Source organism: Sparassis crispa, assembly GCF_003851025.1.
Source record: "Sparassis crispa DNA, contig_000000F, whole genome shotgun sequence".
In the NCBI taxonomy this organism is placed as follows: domain Eukaryota; kingdom Fungi; phylum Basidiomycota; class Agaricomycetes; order Polyporales; family Sparassidaceae; genus Sparassis; species Sparassis crispa.
In genome coordinates, this window is record NW_020939747.1 from 1,483,884 (window position 1) to 1,501,681 (window position 17,798).

Consider the following 17,798-nt stretch of genomic DNA (forward strand, 5'->3'; position numbering starts at 1 on the left):
GTTCACAATTATTTCAGTGCATAGAAACGGTCAAGAATGCAATCCGTCCCTCGTCGAATTCTGACATTCGGAGTGTAGGTACAGGGTGCTGTGGCGTAAGAACGGCTCGCGCGCGCCGGAAAATCAGCCTCAAAAGAGTCGTTCCTCCGATCGCAAGTGTTTTCTCGAGCATCCCATTACCAAGTGGATGATGGTCAAACCAGTCCGAATCCTGTCAAACCACCGGAAAGACTTACATGAACTGTAAAAACGCAAATGGTTGCAATTGACGGGTAGGGCAGGATTGCGGGACAACCGAACTATGTTTTCCTTCTCCGTTTCCGACCATCTCCCCTCTCGCCGCCTTGCAGTGACTTCATGAGTGTGGCTTTTTGACGGTTCTTGTTCTTGACATTCGTTGCGGAATAAAAGTTCGTCGCTTTGCGCTGCACAGGTGGTCAGCTCTAAGCAAAATTATGCAGGTGATACGATGCATGCCTTGTTGGTCTTCATGCGAGTTTCTTTCTTCGGCTGCTCAGCTGCGTCGTCGACCGATTCTGCTTCTGCTCCTGCAATGGATAATCAGCCCTGCATGGTGATAAAATGCACTCTTGTTTACCTTCGGAAGCCGAGGCATCCTCGATCTCATCGTCCTCTAACTTGCTGAATACAGTGGGCACGTCGTCCTCTTTCGCATCCACGTGATTGTCACCCTTGAAGACATCATTCCAGTCCAACGTCTCTTCTTCTTCCCCAGCCTCTTCCTCATCGCTTAACTGCGCCTCATCCACCTCAACCCCCTCCTCATCCGCAACAACTCCGTCCTCCTCCCGTTCTAACGGGCGGACATCATCGCCTACAAACGTATTCTTCTGCATAATCGAGCCCAAGTTCTGCTTCACGCCCACAACCGCCTCCTTCGAAGCGCCCGCGGGCGCCTTCCCCTTCGCCTCCACCTTCTTTGCCTTCTTCGCCTCCGCTTGGTTGAGCTCCTCGGAGCGCTCTGGGGGAGGAACAAAGAACGGGATGCGCCCGCGGACCCAGTCGCTGAGCACGATCTTCGCGACCGCCTCCAAATCGGGCTCCCCGCCCTTGAGCAGGCGGCCCTTCATGCGCGCGAGGGTGTCGAGCAGTTGCTCCGGCGCCCACCCGCTCGCGGGATCCGAGGGATCTGGGAGCGGGACGCCGTATGTGCGCGAGAGGTAGATCGGCTTGACGCGCGCCATGAGCTCGGGGATGTGCTCCGAGGGCGAGGCGAGCGCCTCCACACGCACGACGCCCTTGAGCACCGTCGCGGTCTGCGAGTCCTTCGCGGATGTCGGGACGACGCCCGGGCAGTCGATCAGGTAGATACGCTTCGTTAGCGTGATATACTGCCACACCTATGGGCGCGCGTGGGTTAGTGGTTGGTGGCTAGTAATTCAAGGGAGCATGGTACGCACTTTCGTCTCTCCCGGGATGGGCGCGACGTTGCACACCTTGCCGCTTTTGAGCGTGTTAATGACGCTGCTCTTACCCACGTTCGGGTAGCCAATAAACCCGACCGAGATCTGCTTCTTGTCCGAGTGTAGTTGTGAGAATTGGCGCAGGAGCTGGATGAGCGAGCCCTTGCCGAAGGAGTGGTTCGGTGACGCGTGGAAGGCCAATGTGGGGTATCGCGGCGTGAGGTGCTGGATGTAGCGAGCCTGTGGATCATTTTGGTTCGATACTTGTGCATGAGATTGAAGCGTATATACTCACCGTGACCCAGTTGGGGACCAGGTCGCACTTGTTGATGATCAACACGACCTGCTTGTGTGCTTTCTCCTTTTTGATGTACTCCAGCACCGATTCGCAGAGTGTGCCCATTGGGTCCCGCGCATCAAGGATGTGCAGGACCACGTCTGACGAGTCGATGACTTTATAGAGCTCGCCGTATATCCGGCGGGACGTTCCTTTGGCGTAGATGGGCTCGATGAGGTCCGCGTGTGTCGGCTGGAAGTCCGCCGTTACCGAAGTGAGCGGGTCTGTGCCGCGCACATTCAGCGGGGAGGCTGTCGACATGGCATCATTACGGACGCACCTGACGTCCCCTCCGCGGTGCCAGATGCAGACTGAGCGGCTTCTTCCTCCGCTGTTTCACCGACCTTTCCAAGCTCTTCGAACGTCCCGACGTCCAGCCTGGGCTTCTTGCGCTGCGCCTTGGGTCCAAAGGTGTCCTTGAACGGCTCTGTCTCTACAATATGTGACCGCTGTAATAGCGATTGGCACGATCACATTTATGGTAGAAAGCGAAAGAACATACTTTTCGCAGGTTCGGATTCGCCGCGTCGTCGAGCAGCGCCATGGGGAGCTTGTTCCGACGGAGGAGCACGGTGTACGGGTCATGCTGCTTCCCCGCGAGGCTCGTACGAAAATGGTCGAGCGCAGTCTGCGATATGACCCTCGTATTTCCTAGGACACGCATACACATCAGCGTCCGCTGGGGGCAACGCGCGCACAGCACTCACCGAACCACCTGCGGTCGGGCTGCACGCGCCCGGGCTTCGTCTCGTCCTCGCCCTTCTGAAACGCAGCGGCCTGAATAATCTTTCCGTCCTTGTCACGCACGGCTTTGCCGCCGCTGAGCATCTTGAGGCGGGCGACCGCCTTCGCATTGCGGTAGAAGTTTTCGCCTTTGACTTTTTGCAGGCCCGCTTGAGATGACGAGGAACGCGTTTTGGAGGATGATGGGGACTTTTTGGTGGGCGCCATGATTGGGGAAGAGAAGTCAGATCTATACGAACTACTGTGCACGCTGCTCTGTGGAGGAAGACGAGAAAAAGTAAGTGCTTTAGCAGCCCGACTTAGTTGCCCAATTGGGTATAACGGCGCTTATTTGATTACGTCAGTTTATTTCGACCTTCAGGCTCAAGCGCTCAAGAGTCAAGCTTCAAGCACCAGCTGCGCTTGTGTCCATAAAACCTTTTGTCCGATGGGTCCTTGTTCAAAGCACTGTTGTGTGACTGTATATAAGTATGCGGCATGCAGATGCAACTCTACTGTCACCCTCTCACTCCCCACGAAACTGGCAAAGGCGGCCTGAAGAGTCCTCTCCGAGGGAGCTGGATTATATACGCGAACCCAGCTGCTCGAAGTGGTTTCTACGGTGTGCTCTCTGTCTGCACGTCGACGTGTTGAAGGAGTTGAGGCGGGCACACCGCTTGCTGCTTCTGTCCTACACACTGACGCAGTCCTTCACGAACTTCGAGTTCGAAGTCTCGGTTGGTGTGGGTAAAAGCCAGGTATGTGAGCACGGGCGTTCCCTGACGAGCTTGGTAGATTGCAGTACCTCGTGGAGAGGCATGCACCAAGTTATGACTACGGAGGTCGTTCACGGCCAAACGATGTTCCCCTGGCAGACGCACGAGCGTGGCTCGCAGCGACTCGTGGAACCCGTCTACCCGCGCGGTACTACTGTGCAAGTCCCCTTCATATCAGTGAGTTACACGCTAGGTCCGGATGTGCGTCATTGATAGGCACTCTCTCGACGCGACGCGTCTGCAAACGCTGGCACCAACAGAATCGCTAGTACGGCACGGCGACTGCCTCAGGCCTGCCTCCAGGTAAACTCTGAATGAGACGCGCATATTCCTGATGGTTTCTCGCGAAACTAAGGGGGGTTCCACGGATCATGCTGCACTTATCAGGAGAAACATATGGCGGGCGAACTGAGTGTGCTGCTCAGCCTTCCAGTGGCGCGACTTGGCAGATCGGTGTTGTCTGGGGTTGGCAAAAGTGGTCCGTCGCGTCAGGACGCGTTTCCGTCACTGATCGCGCGGAGGTCGTACATGCGACATCGAAGATGTGTCTTGGACGGCTTTGTATGTGGCTCGCGGACATGTGGTGCGAGAAGAGGCCAGAGTGCGGGTCGATGAGGCGGCTTCGCGCAGCACGAGTGCGCCTGGGCAGGACGTCTAGAGCAGATGTGCTCTGGAACAGACATTGGCAGAGAGTGCGGCAGGGAGCTGCCGAAGTAGCACCTTTCGATGATGTCGCCTTCCAGTTTGCAAAAACGTCGGAATCCCATCGAAAGAACGCTAGTGTCCGCCGTGAGAAACTCCGAACCAGAACGTATAAAAGGTTGGGCGTAATCCCGACGCCAACACCGATCTCTGCTCTCCTTTCTGTCCACAACCATGTCTATCACAAAGATCCACGCTCGCCAGGTACGCTGTCGACTGCCGTGTCTCAGCGATGCGCGATCAGCTCTCATGATCGCTTAGATCTTCGACTCCAGAGGTAACCCCACCGTCGAGGTCGACCTCTACACCGCCAAGGGTAAGCTCGCGCTCGGCGCGCCTGACATCCACGTTCATCTGTAGTAATACTGCTGCGAAGGTCTATTCCGCGCATCGGTGCCGTCTGGTGCCTCCACCGGTGTGCACGAAGCCGTCGAGCTTCGAGATGGCGACAAGTCTGCATACGTCGGAAAGGGTGCGGTCGCGCTCCATGCCTAACCCTGCGGTCCCTTCTGATAGTGTCTTACTGTTCTGCAGGCGTGTCCAAGGCGGTCGCAAACGTGAACACGGTCATCGCCCCCGCGCTGATCAAAGCCGGCCTGAAGGTGACCGCGCAAAAGGAGGTCGACGATTTCCTCATCAAGCTCGACGGCACCCCGAACAAGGGCAAGCTTGGTGCAAACGCGATTCTCGGTGTCAGCATCGCTGTTGCCCAGGCCGGCGCCGCGGAGAAGGGCGTGCCCCTCTACGAGCACCTCGCCAACCTCTCTGGCGTGAAGCCTCCATACGTCCTCCCAACCCCCTCCTTCAACGTCATCAATGGCGGCTCGCACGCCGGCAACAAGCTCGCATTCCAGGAGTTCATGATCCTTCCCACTGGCGCGACATCCTTCGCTGAGGCGATGAAGATCGGCACCGAGACTTACCACACCCTCAAGAAGGTCATCAGCGCCAAGTACGGTATCGATGGTGCGCCATTCCCGATTTTCCTTGACGCGGTGGATCTCTGGGTTTGACAAATGATGGCAGCCGTCAACGTTGGCGACGAGGGAGGCTTTGCTCCGAATGTCTCCGGCGCCGAGGAGTCGCTGGAGCTGCTCTCGGAAGCGATCAAGAAGGCCGGGTACGAAGGGAAGGTCAAAATCGCCCTCGACGTTGCGTCGTCCGAGTTTTACAAGGACGGCAAGTACGATTTGGACTTCAAGAACCCGAACTCGGACCCGACCAAGTGGATCACGGGCGTGCAGCTCGCGGACCTCTACGTCGGCTACGTTAAGAAGTACCCCATCATTTCCATTGAGGACCCCTTCGACCAGGATGACTGGGAGGCGTGGGCGCACTACACCGCCAAGAGCGGCATCCAGATCGTCGGCGACGACTTGACCGTGACAAACCCACTCCGCATCAAGACTGCCATCGAGAAGAAGGCGTGCAACGGTCTTTTGCTAAAGGTAGGAGCTATGCGCGTCGGAATCATGGTTTGTACTCAGCATGTATGCGCGTAGGTCAACCAAATCGGCACCATCTCTGAGTCGATCCAGGCGTAAGTTTCTCAGCTCGTTCGTCCTCGGTTTAATGCTTGATGATCATATTCTATTTTCAGTGCCCAGCTCGCGCAGTCAGACGGCTGGGGTGTCATGGTCTCCCACCGCAGCGGCGAGACAGAGAACACGCTCATCGCGGACCTCGTCGTCGCGCTCGGTGTCGGTCAGATCAAGACTGGTGCCCCCGCGCGGAGCGAGCGTGTCGCGAAATACAACGCTCTCTTGCGCATAGAGTAAGATCTTCCCATCCTTTGTCCGTACAGAGCATTGATGCCTCGCGGTGCAGGGAGGAGATTGGCAACGGCGTGTACGCGGGCGAGAAGGGCTTCTCTGCAGGCCACACTGCGCCGGCGCTCCTCAAGAAGTAGATCCAAAATTGTGCTGGAAGCAAGTGTAGGAAGGAACGGAAGCGAAATGAATGTAGGAGGAAAGCGAGAAGTGCACACTCACATGCATAGACTGTAATCTCTCTTGTTGTGCTTTTATCTGAAGCAATCGCCTTTGCTGATCAAGCTGAGTGCGTGTCTCGTGAACACCTTTTTCGAAGTGTTGCAGGTTCTGTCAACAACACTCCGTCGAAGTCTTCTGTTCAAGAGTTTTAAACTGGCTTTAGACTTGATCTCGGAGGTCATACCTTCGATTCCCTGCAGGCAAATCGCAGCTGTCGACACCTTTAGTTATGCGCGCGTACGGACGGCGTCCATTCTGCATGACATTATTTTGGCATAAACGACGACGACGTTCCGCCCATCTCCTTGTTCTGCTTTCTTGCCCTTACCCAATCGACCACCTCTCCGCTGAGGGTCTGCACGCCCCAGTCGTCGTCAGTGTATGTATGCAGCGGCAAAAGCTTCATCAGGAGCAATCCGAGGCAGCCCACACCGATCACGTCCCAAACCACAGACAGGCTGGATGTGAAGGCCATGCACACCTCGTTGCTGAGGCTTGGTGGAAGCGAGACGATAGAGTAGGCAAATTGGACGCCTTGCAGATATAGGCTTGCAGGAGTGTGCCACAGATCTAACGTGATGAACACCGTATGACAAGAATGATGGACGCTACTTTAAAATGACACTCACCTCCCTAAACGAGCTCGCAAATCCGAGGAAGGCCAGCGTATGTGTCACAGGCACGGGCGCCAGGACGGAAGTATGTCGTCGTAACGCCCAGACCGGTGCCCCAGACTGATGCCGACATCGCTCAGGACAACGCATCCGATCAACTTCTCGAGGTACGTGTCTGCTTTCATCGTGCTCAGCAGCCCGGTGGAGCCGATGACGATCGCCCAACCTGCCCAGCTCTGCGGCCGATGTATGTTTGTCATGGCTACGCTGGCACCGGCAACAATACATGGGGCCACGGCTAGGCAATCCACGCCGGAAAAAATAGAAACCGCGCCTTTGCAGGCTTGGAAATGGGAGGAGTTAAGAAGATGAAACAATTGACCACGCACTGCACATAACTTAATAAATAGCTCGAGACTCAGCAGCCGTCTCGGGGAGAGCATGTCCTTCCCTGTTTCCATATGCGCGTGCGTCCGCAATGCCACCGGTCCCTACACCCTGTGCGGCTTGACGTCAAGTTAGGGATTGCGACGAAGACAAATAATACATCTACTTCTACCCGTGATTAAGGAGTCCATATGGTCGCCGACATAGTGTACGCGGAGCCCATCCAGACGAAGTGGCTGCCATTGAGATCATTAATGATTGTCAGAAAGGCCGTGGACACTACAGTTTTCATCGAATATCACTGTGTCTCGCTCATAAGATGCGTCGCTGAGCTCACCGTGTCCAACGCACACGTGAGTACTGCGAAAGTCAGCGCAACGAATATGGCCCAGAAGCGCCAGTTGCGGTCAGGGACAGCTGGCTTTGACGCCATAATAACAGACATACTGTAGAATTATATGTGCTGGAGCATGTTATGCATCGCCTTCACAACCGCTAATGTATCTGTTGTGTCTTCAACAACGTCTCCTCAGACGAAAGCAACTCCCAATGTGCTTTTAGTGTACCTTGCTACGCAAACGAGCAGCACCATTCAGTGGCAGTGGAAGCATGGTCCGATGTCGCTCGGATTCAATTGACCATGATCGAGAGATGCCGAGTACAAGCGGCCATGTGCATGAAGCGCAGATCGGAATACGCCATGCTTGTCAACCAAGGCGATACTCGACAGCCTGGAAGATGGACTACAGAGTTTTCAAAGCACATTTAAGCCAAATGTCATTCTCTAACACGCAGCTATGATTGTTAAAAGACACGGGAGTAGAAGTCGAACTATAGTAACTCACATTTTCGTTCCATGAATATGTGCCCAATACATGCCATGCCATCTGTACTGCGCTCGAAACTGAAGCTTTGGGCGAGCGGATGTGAATCGATATTACTGAGCCGATAAAGGTACTAGCTGTCTTAGATCATTACGCCCCACAACGGCACCATTGAACATACCCAATCCGTGATGTACTCACTCTAGCTAACGTGTTCCGATCCAGCTCAACTTCCCCTGTACGTGGTGAACGAGTATGGACTGATCAAAAGGGGAATATGATAGTGTTCGTCCAGATTCGCGAGTTCAAAGGTTATCTATTCGCGATTTACAACTGAAAAGAGAGACAAGAAGAAGGAACGTACCTCCACCCAAGGATAGAAACATTTGCGCCCGGTATTTTCGAAATATTCTTTCGTCTTGAACACGACCTTGTACAACTTGCCTTGCTGTAGCTCATCACCGCTTTTTGGGAAAAGCTGCATGCACCGCCCGTCCGCGTCTGTCACCCTGCTCGAATATTCTCAAATCCTGCGAGGAGAGGCATAGCGGTATTGTGGATGCCTACCCCTCAGCATAGGGCTCAAAGACAGCGGCATCGCTGCCTACTTCGTGGTACTCCTGAATCCGTACATGAATTCCTGCGGCCGGTTTTCCAATAGAGGAGTCGAGAACTGGGTATAATGTGGTATGTTCGCCTGCTAGAATCGAGCCTCTGAGGAGATAAAAGGCGTACCGTGGCAAGTTATTGGTGACTTGGACATGATTCAATGGTAGTTCAAAGCGAGCTTTCTGAGATGGTGGTTGATGCGTAAAGCCAATTTGAATACCGAACGTCAGTGTCTGTTGTGATATCGCGACGCGATTGTCACACTCCTACGTCACATCACACTCTGAGGTGTACCTTGTCACGTGTACTTCCCAAAATTCTCGGCGCTTCCTTCCCCAGTTTTGCCCTACACACACCCAGTAGGCTCTGATCGCGACGTCGCCAGAGGACATTATGTCTACTGCATCTACATCTGCGGACACTCTTCCATTGGGAAAGTATTTTGCATCCACAGGTATGTCCTCAACACAGAATATGCCTTAGAAAGCTCATGCGTTTCAAGACAAGAAGACCAGAGACAAGGCGATCAAAAATTTGACCATCTTTCTCTCTAACCCTACTCGAGATGCCTTGGATAAACCCGGGATGACCAAGCTGTGGAAAGGAATCTTCTACTGCGCGTTTCATAGACCTGGCTCTAGCCACCAGATTGACCGTGATTGTTTGTAGGTTTCTGGATGTCAGACAAACCGTTGGTACAACAAGCACTGGCAAGCGAACTTGCCGAAATCCTCCTGAAAATATCTACGACGACCTCCTCGCTCGCGTTCCTCCGCGGCTTCTGGGAAGCCACGGTACGCGACTGGAATTCCATCGATCGCCTACGGTTAGTGCATAGTCTAGTACCCGCTCAACCTGCGCAACTGACCGGTGGAGCAGGATTGACAAATATTACATGCTCATTCGGAGGTTCGTAAACGCGTCGTTCAGACTGCTCATGCGAACGGAGTGGGATCAAGCTGCTTGCGACGAATACAACTCGATCCTGACTGGTCGTAGTGGACCTCTGTGGTACGTATGTCCGCTCTATGCCATACATGAATGCTAAGACGTTTGTTTGCCTCAGTCCCGATGATGCACGAGTGCCCGCAAGTCTCTCATATCACCTGGCGGACATCTACGTGGAGGAGCTTGACAAAGCACTCGGAAATTCTACAGATGAACCTAAGCTTCCGGTACCACTGTCGTTCCTGCTCGCACCATTCTTCACACTCGCCGCACGCACACCAACGAAATCGACCTACCAACGTATCCATTCCGCTCTACTCGATCCTCTCTTCGGAGCTTTGACGTCTGCACGCGATGACGACGAACTTCCGAGACCCAAACGACCGCGCCTCTCAATGCCCACATACCCGAATTTGATTGCGAACGCGTGCACCATAGATCCCAAGATGGAGGGTGCTATAGGCCGACTAGAGCTGAAGAAGGCATTATTGAAGCACATGTTTGACATTGCAAGTGAGCAGGACACGCGGGATTCGAACAGGCGGAAGCTGTACGCTATTTGGAAGAACAATATAGACGATGACGCGGGTAAAGGAAGTACTGTAGACGCTAGTGCTGTAGACCCTATTTAGGCTCTACTTTTGCTCTGCAGCTCTTACGATTACGCTCCCAAGGCTTCTAAGATATTCGCATAACAGATCATGACAAAATGAAAGGATTGATAGATGGTTATATAAATTATGTTCATGAAGAAGCCAGTTCATCTGTACAATACAACACATAAAAGCGCCAGTCGTCCACTTGTCTCACTATATCCACATTTCGCATACGCAGCTTGTGGTGGTGATTATGCTGCGTGTGCGGGCTGGGCCTGAAATCTAGCTTGTCTTGACACAAGGTGCGCCTTGGGTATATGTGAAGGCAAGGGACCTTGGATCAGGCTGAAAAGACAAATTGTGTCAGCCGGTGCGCGGAGGGAGTACAACGATGATTGTACCTTGGCTGTCGGTATTGGCTCCACATAAACGTCAACAACGCCGCCTGCAAGCCAGTCCAAATAATAAGAGCCTACATAGGAACGGGCATTAGAATGAATCTATCAACGATCTGAGAAGAACAAGCTTACGGGAGCGCGTGCGCTGAAAACTCCGGGACCCAACATGATAGTATGGTTATGAGATAGGGTATGATGAGGGGTTGTATGGTGGTACTGGTGACGGTTCTCTGATGAGACGAGCTGTATTGCTGTGATATAGAATAACCCGGAGAGGTCCTTCAATTTATACCCTGCACGCACCTGCACGCGACTTGCAAGCAGCGGGAGGTTTCGGCGACGTACCTCTGCTTTCGAGAGAATACGGAACCTGTGGAACTGCCTCGTACAGGCTGGACATAGCAACAGACTCGAGTGATTGTTATTTTCCGAGCGGTGGTACCACCGGGACACCCATTTCGCAGCCTGGATGGAACAAGATTGCATGAGATCAATCCAGCCACAGCACGTGACTGCGGGGGAGATGAGATTGCGATCCGATGTCTCCGGCACCAGGAGCTTACTTAATCGAGCTTCACAAGAATGAGCAGGCAGCTTCGACGCAACCAGGCTAGACGAGACCGACAAACCGTACAACTTTCATTGAACGAAAGTCACGGTGACGTTGTCCGTGATGGTGGCGAACTGCAATAAAATTAAGAACAAAACCGACACGATACAGACTCACGATCTTCGATACAAAACATGCCCGCGAGGGCCAAAATTACAAGTCTGGTAGTTCCCTTTGGATGAGCCTAGTCCACGTACTCGCTCTCCACCACTCGTCCATGCTTTCGATGCGCTCCCAGAGCGTCTCTTCATCCACACCGTAAATTTCGTACTTGGCACCGTTGAGGGGAAGCCCGTCACGCTTTGCCACCTCCAGAGCAGCCTTGTTCTCTCCCCTGCCGATTGCGGATAAGTCCAATATAAACATTCACACATTGCAACAGAAAAGTGGCTCACTTCAGCAGCTCTAAGAGCTCGTTCTTATCCGGGAAGAACAGCCGAGGTTCCAATACGGCTAATATTGCCAATGCTGCACGATACAAGAATGCATCCCCTTCAAGTAGGATGATGTCCCATATTCGAGCACACGCTTCGAAGGGAAGGTGATCCAGGAAAAGCGGTATTAACCAGTCAGGCAGGTAAGCGTCTGGCGATATTTGGTGCTGTTTGAAGTTGAAGTATACTGAAACCCAGCGTCAACACATGTACCTGTAGGTCAAAAATGGGCGTACTCTTCGGCATCCCATCGGCCAATAGAGTGTCAAAAATTCTGCGACACAGATGAGAATTTGTTCAAGCAAGGGTTAATATTGGTTACCTATAGTATGCTTCAACCTACACAAGTGTCAGGCCACGGAAATGTGACTGGATTATACCGAAACTTACGGCGTCCCTCGAAGCCATCCCACCATAGAATGACCGCAAACAATGTCGGTCTAGGAGATTCCTCATGACAATGAACCCTTGTGGAGGAGACATATTGATCAAGATCATGGCCGCAATCTTCGCAACTCCTGGGACGTAACCCAAGCCTTCATCTGAGCGGGAAACGACCCATGCACATAGCATCTCCTTGAGGTCCTCGTATAGCGGGCCAACTTCTGGGCGAAAGAGATGGAGGGAAGGAAGTGTCGACGCAATGTCGTCTTCCAGCAAGCCAAGCACCGTCGTCGGAAAAGTACCTGACGCAAGCGCGCGTTTTGCTCGCGATAAAGATGTCTTGTAAGCATCTGGTATAGGGAAGTTCAATAATTATCGTGATAAATTCATAGTAGGCACTTTAGGCAGGACCAAAATTCGGTCCTGAACATGCAGCTGTAGCATGACCACATTTATGGACCCACTTCTTACGTGCGTCCACTGGATTTGCGGTGGATCACCACCGGGAAATGCCGAATTGTCGTCCTGCCTAAATTGCCTAATAACACAACTGCAATACCTTTTCCGAGGACGAGTGAATTTCCGACAGCATTCTGCCACATCGAAGCCCTGAGTTTCGTCGGGATGCCTTCCCACCAGAGTTTCCTAGATGCTGGGTCCCGATGCACGACTGTCCAATCTGGCACGATATCGCGCTGCCAGATGTGGATGGACTCCTCGATCCTTCTCTCGCGTTCCAGTCTTCGGTGCTGCAATGTTTTGCGTCGTTTCTCCTCTGTCAAATGAGCATGCCAACCCGAAGATAAAACAGGCTGAGTCGATAAACGCTCATTCACGATGCAAGACTGTGAGTCAGACGCGACTTACCCGCCGCTCGGCTGCGCTTCATCATGGTCTCCCAGTCCGCCATGTGCTTCCGGTCCTCCTTGCGACTCTTTGGAGGGAGGAACGGTGGACGCGTCTTGCTGATGACCTTGTCAAGGGCACTGGGGCCCATGGAACGAGCGGATCGGTGAAAGAAAATAGTAGAGGTATTGGAAGCGTTGGAGACGTGAGAGACATTGGAAGCGTTTGAGGCATTGGAGGTGCTGGAGATATTGGAGGTATTGGAAGCATTTGACGTCGGTGACTTGGGGTTTGGGAGTGATGTCGAAGTGGGAAGGGGTAGAGATGAGGTCGACGCAGCACTAGCAGGCGACGCCAGTGTGCGAGACCGGAATTCGTCGTGCGAAACGGAGCGGGAAGGTAACTCGGCGAGGACATCTTGCTCGGACCCGGATGATGGCGTAGCCTGCAGTTCTGAAACGACAGGATGAGGTTCTGCGACGTCGATCTGTACGGCAGGGTATGCTGCGGTATGGTTTTGGGCGGCTTCATGGTCGTGCTCCGCTTCTTGAGGTTGAGGTGAAGGTGAAGGTGAGGACCCATCGTCGGAGAGAGTTACTTCAGAGAGATGGTTGGACAGCTGAATGTCGTACAAGGAGTCGTCCTCGGACGGATGAGATGGAAATTCCGAGGCATCTGACAACGAACGCTGCATCGGGGGCGGTGGTGGGGGATGCACCCTGGACGGTGTATGCATATCGAGCGTCGATACCGAGGCATCAGGATCGACGGAAAATCCAATCTTGACGGCGAAAGCCCGCATCTCTTCATGGTCTGCATGAAAGCTGCTGGTCGCACCTAGATTCTTCGCCATGTCTTCGCGAATAGCCTCGGGAGAGAACTCGAGCGAGTCGTCGGTATCGGAGAAGGCATCATCGAAGGCGAAGTGGGCTGGAGGAGAGCTCTTCGCGCGTGCGACGACGTCCTCGTCGTCGTCGAAGTCCATGGTGAGCTAGGAAGATGGGCGCTGGTGGGCGCTGGTTGTGGTTGCTGGTGACGGTGATCACGGGTTTCGAGCGACGCGACTGTGGGCCTTCCGAAGCCAATTTCCTCGACATTCACCACGACCTCGACAACGTGGTGCACGACGTCCATAGCGCGGTGAGTGCACCTGAGCTTGCGCTGTGTTCATCGTTGAATTGACGATACAAGTGGTTCTCATGATTGCAGAAGTTCTGCTTGTTCTTGCAGGCCATTCGTCCTCGCTCTTTCCTACCGACCACACCATACACCCTGCATTCTCCCCTCTACTCCATCCGGGTGAAGAACAGTGTCTCGAATCTCTCGGCCAGATAGCTGTCCGATATCGCAAAATCAAGAAAGCATGTTCCACACTGGGCCGGACTCCTTCACGCTATGTCTCAGCGCTCTATGCCACCCTGAACCAAATCCTGAAGGATGAATATGAGAATCTTGTTGTGGAGACAGAAGCAAAGGTTCTCAAGCGCGATACCAGTCTCGTCGCCAGTGGCTCTTTCGTGCCCTTATCCTCCATACGTGCAACTTTCGCGGAATGGGACGCGCCTCTTGCCGCTTTGGAGAATCTCATTGACGAGCTCGAGTTACAATCGAACTGGCAACCAGGTCCATTAATTGACTTGCTCTTGACGCGTTCGCATACCGGTATACATCGCGTGGCATCCATCCATGCTCGCCTCTGCGAGGCCGTGCAGCATGTATGGATCTCTCAGCTGCAGGCATTCCTTATCCACGGCTCACTGTCAGATAAAGATCCCTTGGCCTCCAAAGATTTCGTGTTGCTGGAAGGCTCTGTCCCCTCTTGCCTCTCTGCTCAGTCTCAGGAATCTATTTCTTACGTCGGCCGGGCGATTGGCACCGTCAAGGCAGCAAAGTGGGAGAACCAGTTCCCGCGCAGTCTTGCATTAGATCATACGAAGATGCTCGAATCTGTTCTTCCTCAAGACCAGTATGCATTTGATCGCGTCATCGCTGACATCAGGACCACTGTGAGCGAATGGCTCTGGCTAAATGTCTTGACCCATAAGGACGTCGAAGTCGCTGTGGAATCATTGTGAGCTCATACCAGATTACTCCGAACCCCAATAGGTTTCTGAACCTCCTCTAGAGCGAGCTACTTCCTTCTCAGAAACGGGGAATTTGCCCTGTCTCTGATAAGAGAAATAGAGCGTCTCAAAATTTCACGTCTGACAGGACGATCAGGTCCTACGACAATGATCCGCGAGCAAGATCTACATCTAGCGCTCCTGCGTGCTTCTCTTGGAACTACAGCACAACATGATCCATCTCTGTCTTACCTCCGCTTTCGTCTGCCTTCAGGTCCCCTCCGTCCCTTGCTTCCGTCTCTTGCCACAGCGCCAACGAAGGACCTCTCGTCATCACTCAATCCATCTTCCGAACCTACCACTTTCGACGATCTCCTACTGGGAACTCCTCTTCTACTTACCTATTCTGTCTCCTGGCCTCTCGACCTTTTCCTACATCCCTCAGACTTGCATATATATGCCATCCTCTTCGCATATCTCTCCGCACTGCGAAAAACGCATACGCGCATACATGCGTGCTGGACGTCCCTGTCGAACTCCCAGCGCGCGAGACGTCGGTGGACGGGCCTAGGTGAGGGTGGGACGGTGGAAGACCTCGAAGCCCGAAAGCTGCTGCTCAGATGTGGTTGGGGCGTAGTGAGGGAGATGAGCTGGTTCTTGGACACCTTACTGGGATACGTGATGACGGACGTGGTAGACGTCGAGTTTCGGAAACTTAAGAGCCTCCTCCTCGAGAAAACTCCTGGGCTTATCAGACAACCTACCGGCACCCAGTCCGTATCGGGAACAGACATAGGCATCTCTCAGATGGCCCACGCACATTTACAATCAAATTCCACTCTTCCCGCATCCCATAGTAACACTTCATCGGCCCCACCATCCCGTCTGGACTTCTCTACGTTGCGGAATATTCATACCACTTATTTGGAGCGTCTGCTCACGGGGAGCTTGCTGTCCAACCCCGCCCTAACTGCAATCATCCGGATGATACTCGAGGTTTGTGAGCGCTTCGTCGCACAGGTGGAGAGATGGGGCGGGGATGTGCTGCCAGCACTGCTTTTCGAAGGCAGTCTGGCAGGAGGTGGAGATAAAGTAGGGGAGATGGTGAAAGAGCGACAGACGATGGTCGCTGAGATAAATGAGGCAAGCTTCCTGGTTCTCAGCTTCTGATCAGTTATTAACTATCCCACGACAGACGCTGCACACTCTCTTGGAGTCCTTTTACGAGCAGTTGTCGTTATCTACGACTCAACAGCCATTCTCCGCCGCTGCAGACGCATCTAAATCGATGCTATATAATGCAAGCATGGCCACGACGTCGGGCTTCCACACGTTCATTCGCACCAAACGTGGCAGACGCCTGGCAGGTGATGAGGAGGTCCGCCGACATGTGGAGCGTCTGCTGTTGCGGCTAGACTTCAACGGGGTTTTCTCGAACATCAAGGTTAGGCGCAACGCGGCACAGGCGTTCACTGAAGCCGAGGATATCTTGAGGCAAGGTGGGATCTTGTAAAATGTGAATGGGGGTGATGGGTGTATTGTTGGGTGTTCGTGTAGATCTACGACCTGTAGCATCAGTTGCCGGGTACGATAAATTGTTTTACCGAGCACGTTGGTACGGCGAATTTGTTACCTGAGTCCAGGGAGAAAGATACTTAGCGACAAGATGGGGTGGCGATAAAGCCACGATCAGATCGTCGACCAAGCTGCTGTTTATAAACTCGAGCTGGCAGCGCATGAGTGCTGTAGCGCTTCGACGCCTGTCCCACCACGCTCGTCTCTTCTCCACAACCATCATGACCTCCCGTCGGTATTTTCATATTTTTCTCGCTGTCGCTCACGTTGATCTTGCGGTGCAGAGTACACCCCTCGCCTCATCGGCGCCCCCAACACGCTCGGTGCGTCCTCACATTTTTTCTAACTGATTGCAGTCTCATTTGACACCTCTGTATATTCCCAGAGCACCGCGTCTACCTCGAGCAGAACGGGAACGTCATCTCCCCCTTCCATGACATTCCCCTCTTCGCCGACCAAAACAATGGCATCCTCAACATGATCGTTGAGATCCCTCGTTGGACGAACGCCAAGATGGAGATATCCAAGGAGGAGGCGTTCAACCCCATCAAGCAGGACATCAAGAAGGGCCGCCTCCGCTACGTGCGCAACTGCTTTCCCCACCACGGGTACATCTGGAACTACGGCGCCTTCCCCCAGGTGCGTGTTGCCCCATCCGGCACTGCGCTTCTGCGTCGACGACCTGTCGTGTGACGTCGCGTGTTTGTTGCAGACCTGGGAGGATCCCACGCAGACACACGCGGAGACGAAGGCGAACGGCGACAACGACCCCCTTGACGTTTGCGAGATCGGCGAGCAGGTCGGCTATGTCGGCCAGGTAAAGCAGGTCAAGGTCCTCGGCATCATGGCCCTCCTGGATGAGGGTGAGACTGACTGGAAGGTCCTTGTTGTCGATGTCCTGGACCCCCTGGCGTCGAAGCTGAACGACATCGAGGACGTCGAGAGGCACCTTCCGGGACTCGTCCGTGCGACCAACGAGTGGTTCAGGTATGCACTGTAATCTTGACTATCTCATGGGCGACGGTCAACAATATATTGTCTCCTAGGATTTACAAAATCCCTGATGGCAAGCCCGAAAACCAGTTCGCGTTCTCCGGCGAGGCAAAGAACAAGAAGTACGCGACAGAAATCATCCACGAGTGCCACGAGGCATGGCGCCGGCTGATCGCCGGAGAGAGCCCAGCGAAGACGCCATCCTACGACATCTCGATGTGCCTACCTCTTTTGTGCTGCGTTATTTTCCTCGACACTGAATTTCATCCCTCAGTCGCAATGTCTCTGTGCAGAACTCTCCTGGCTTGGTCAGCAAGAACGATCCAACCTATACAAGCGTCCCTGCCGACTCCAGGAAGCCTCCTGCTCCCATCGAGGCATCCAGTAAGCATTTGCGCACCCTCGACGTGCTTCACATATTGACAGCTCCCGCAGTCTCCAAGTGGTTCTACATCTCCTCTGCTCAGGTATAGATCATGTAGTCTCTCGCAGTATATCAGAATGAGAAGTCAATGTACGAACTCCCAGCTTCCCGACGATAGTGCAAGAACATCACGTCTCTAA

The 17,798-nt window shown here is 53.5% G+C and overlaps 7 protein-coding genes across 7 annotated transcripts; 4 read left to right on the top strand and 3 right to left on the bottom strand.

Moving 5' to 3' along the window:
• Positions 1-299: 299 nt before the first annotated feature.
• SCP_0104950 (Nucleolar GTP-binding protein) lies at positions 300-2,712 on the bottom strand (the record flags this gene model as incomplete). Its single annotated transcript, XM_027752727.1, has 8 exons — positions 300-425; positions 478-548; positions 599-1,361; positions 1,422-1,664; positions 1,720-1,985; positions 2,042-2,210; positions 2,264-2,412; positions 2,469-2,712. 8 exons carry the CDS (start codon positions 2,710-2,712, stop codon positions 300-302), a joined length of 2,031 nt encoding a protein of 676 aa, XP_027608528.1.
• A 1,424-nt stretch (positions 2,713-4,136) lies between these two features.
• Positions 4,137-5,871, top strand: SCP_0104960 (Enolase; the record flags this gene model as incomplete). Its single annotated transcript, XM_027752728.1, has 8 exons — positions 4,137-4,166; positions 4,224-4,278; positions 4,339-4,434; positions 4,497-4,928; positions 4,989-5,410; positions 5,465-5,502; positions 5,563-5,736; positions 5,790-5,871. The coding sequence occupies 8 exons, from the start codon at positions 4,137-4,139 to the stop codon at positions 5,869-5,871; spliced, it is 1,329 nt and encodes a 442-aa protein (XP_027608529.1).
• A 700-nt stretch (positions 5,872-6,571) lies between these two features.
• On the top strand, positions 6,572-6,939 carry SCP_0104970 (hypothetical protein; the record flags this gene model as incomplete). Its single annotated transcript, XM_027752729.1, has 3 exons — positions 6,572-6,652; positions 6,708-6,734; positions 6,802-6,939. 3 exons carry the CDS (start codon positions 6,572-6,574, stop codon positions 6,937-6,939), a joined length of 246 nt encoding a protein of 81 aa, XP_027608530.1.
• A 1,841-nt stretch (positions 6,940-8,780) lies between these two features.
• SCP_0104980 (Ribosomal RNA-processing protein 1 homolog) lies at positions 8,781-9,967 on the top strand (the record flags this gene model as incomplete). The annotated part of the gene is made up of 5 exons (XM_027752730.1): positions 8,781-8,841; positions 8,890-9,003; positions 9,057-9,213; positions 9,267-9,398; positions 9,454-9,967. 5 exons carry the CDS (start codon positions 8,781-8,783, stop codon positions 9,965-9,967), a joined length of 978 nt encoding a protein of 325 aa, XP_027608531.1.
• A 215-nt stretch (positions 9,968-10,182) lies between these two features.
• On the bottom strand, positions 10,183-10,497 carry SCP_0104990 (hypothetical protein; the record flags this gene model as incomplete). Its single annotated transcript, XM_027752731.1, has 3 exons — positions 10,183-10,276; positions 10,333-10,403; positions 10,462-10,497. 3 exons carry the CDS (start codon positions 10,495-10,497, stop codon positions 10,183-10,185), a joined length of 201 nt encoding a protein of 66 aa, XP_027608532.1.
• Positions 10,498-11,092: 595 nt separating this feature from the next.
• SCP_0105000 (RabGAP/TBC protein) lies at positions 11,093-13,588 on the bottom strand (the record flags this gene model as incomplete). The annotated part of the gene is made up of 7 exons (XM_027752732.1): positions 11,093-11,273; positions 11,335-11,560; positions 11,610-11,647; positions 11,696-11,712; positions 11,764-12,107; positions 12,317-12,532; positions 12,625-13,588. 7 exons carry the CDS (start codon positions 13,586-13,588, stop codon positions 11,093-11,095), a joined length of 1,986 nt encoding a protein of 661 aa, XP_027608533.1.
• A 214-nt stretch (positions 13,589-13,802) lies between these two features.
• On the top strand, positions 13,803-17,798 carry SCP_0105010 (Inorganic pyrophosphatase; the record flags this gene model as incomplete). Its single annotated transcript, XM_027752733.1, has 12 exons — positions 13,803-14,674; positions 14,729-15,809; positions 15,862-16,110; positions 16,239-16,281; positions 16,350-16,472; positions 16,526-16,564; positions 16,627-16,880; positions 16,954-17,228; positions 17,288-17,452; positions 17,509-17,618; positions 17,670-17,701; positions 17,763-17,798. 12 exons carry the CDS (start codon positions 13,803-13,805, stop codon positions 17,796-17,798), a joined length of 3,279 nt encoding a protein of 1,092 aa, XP_027608534.1.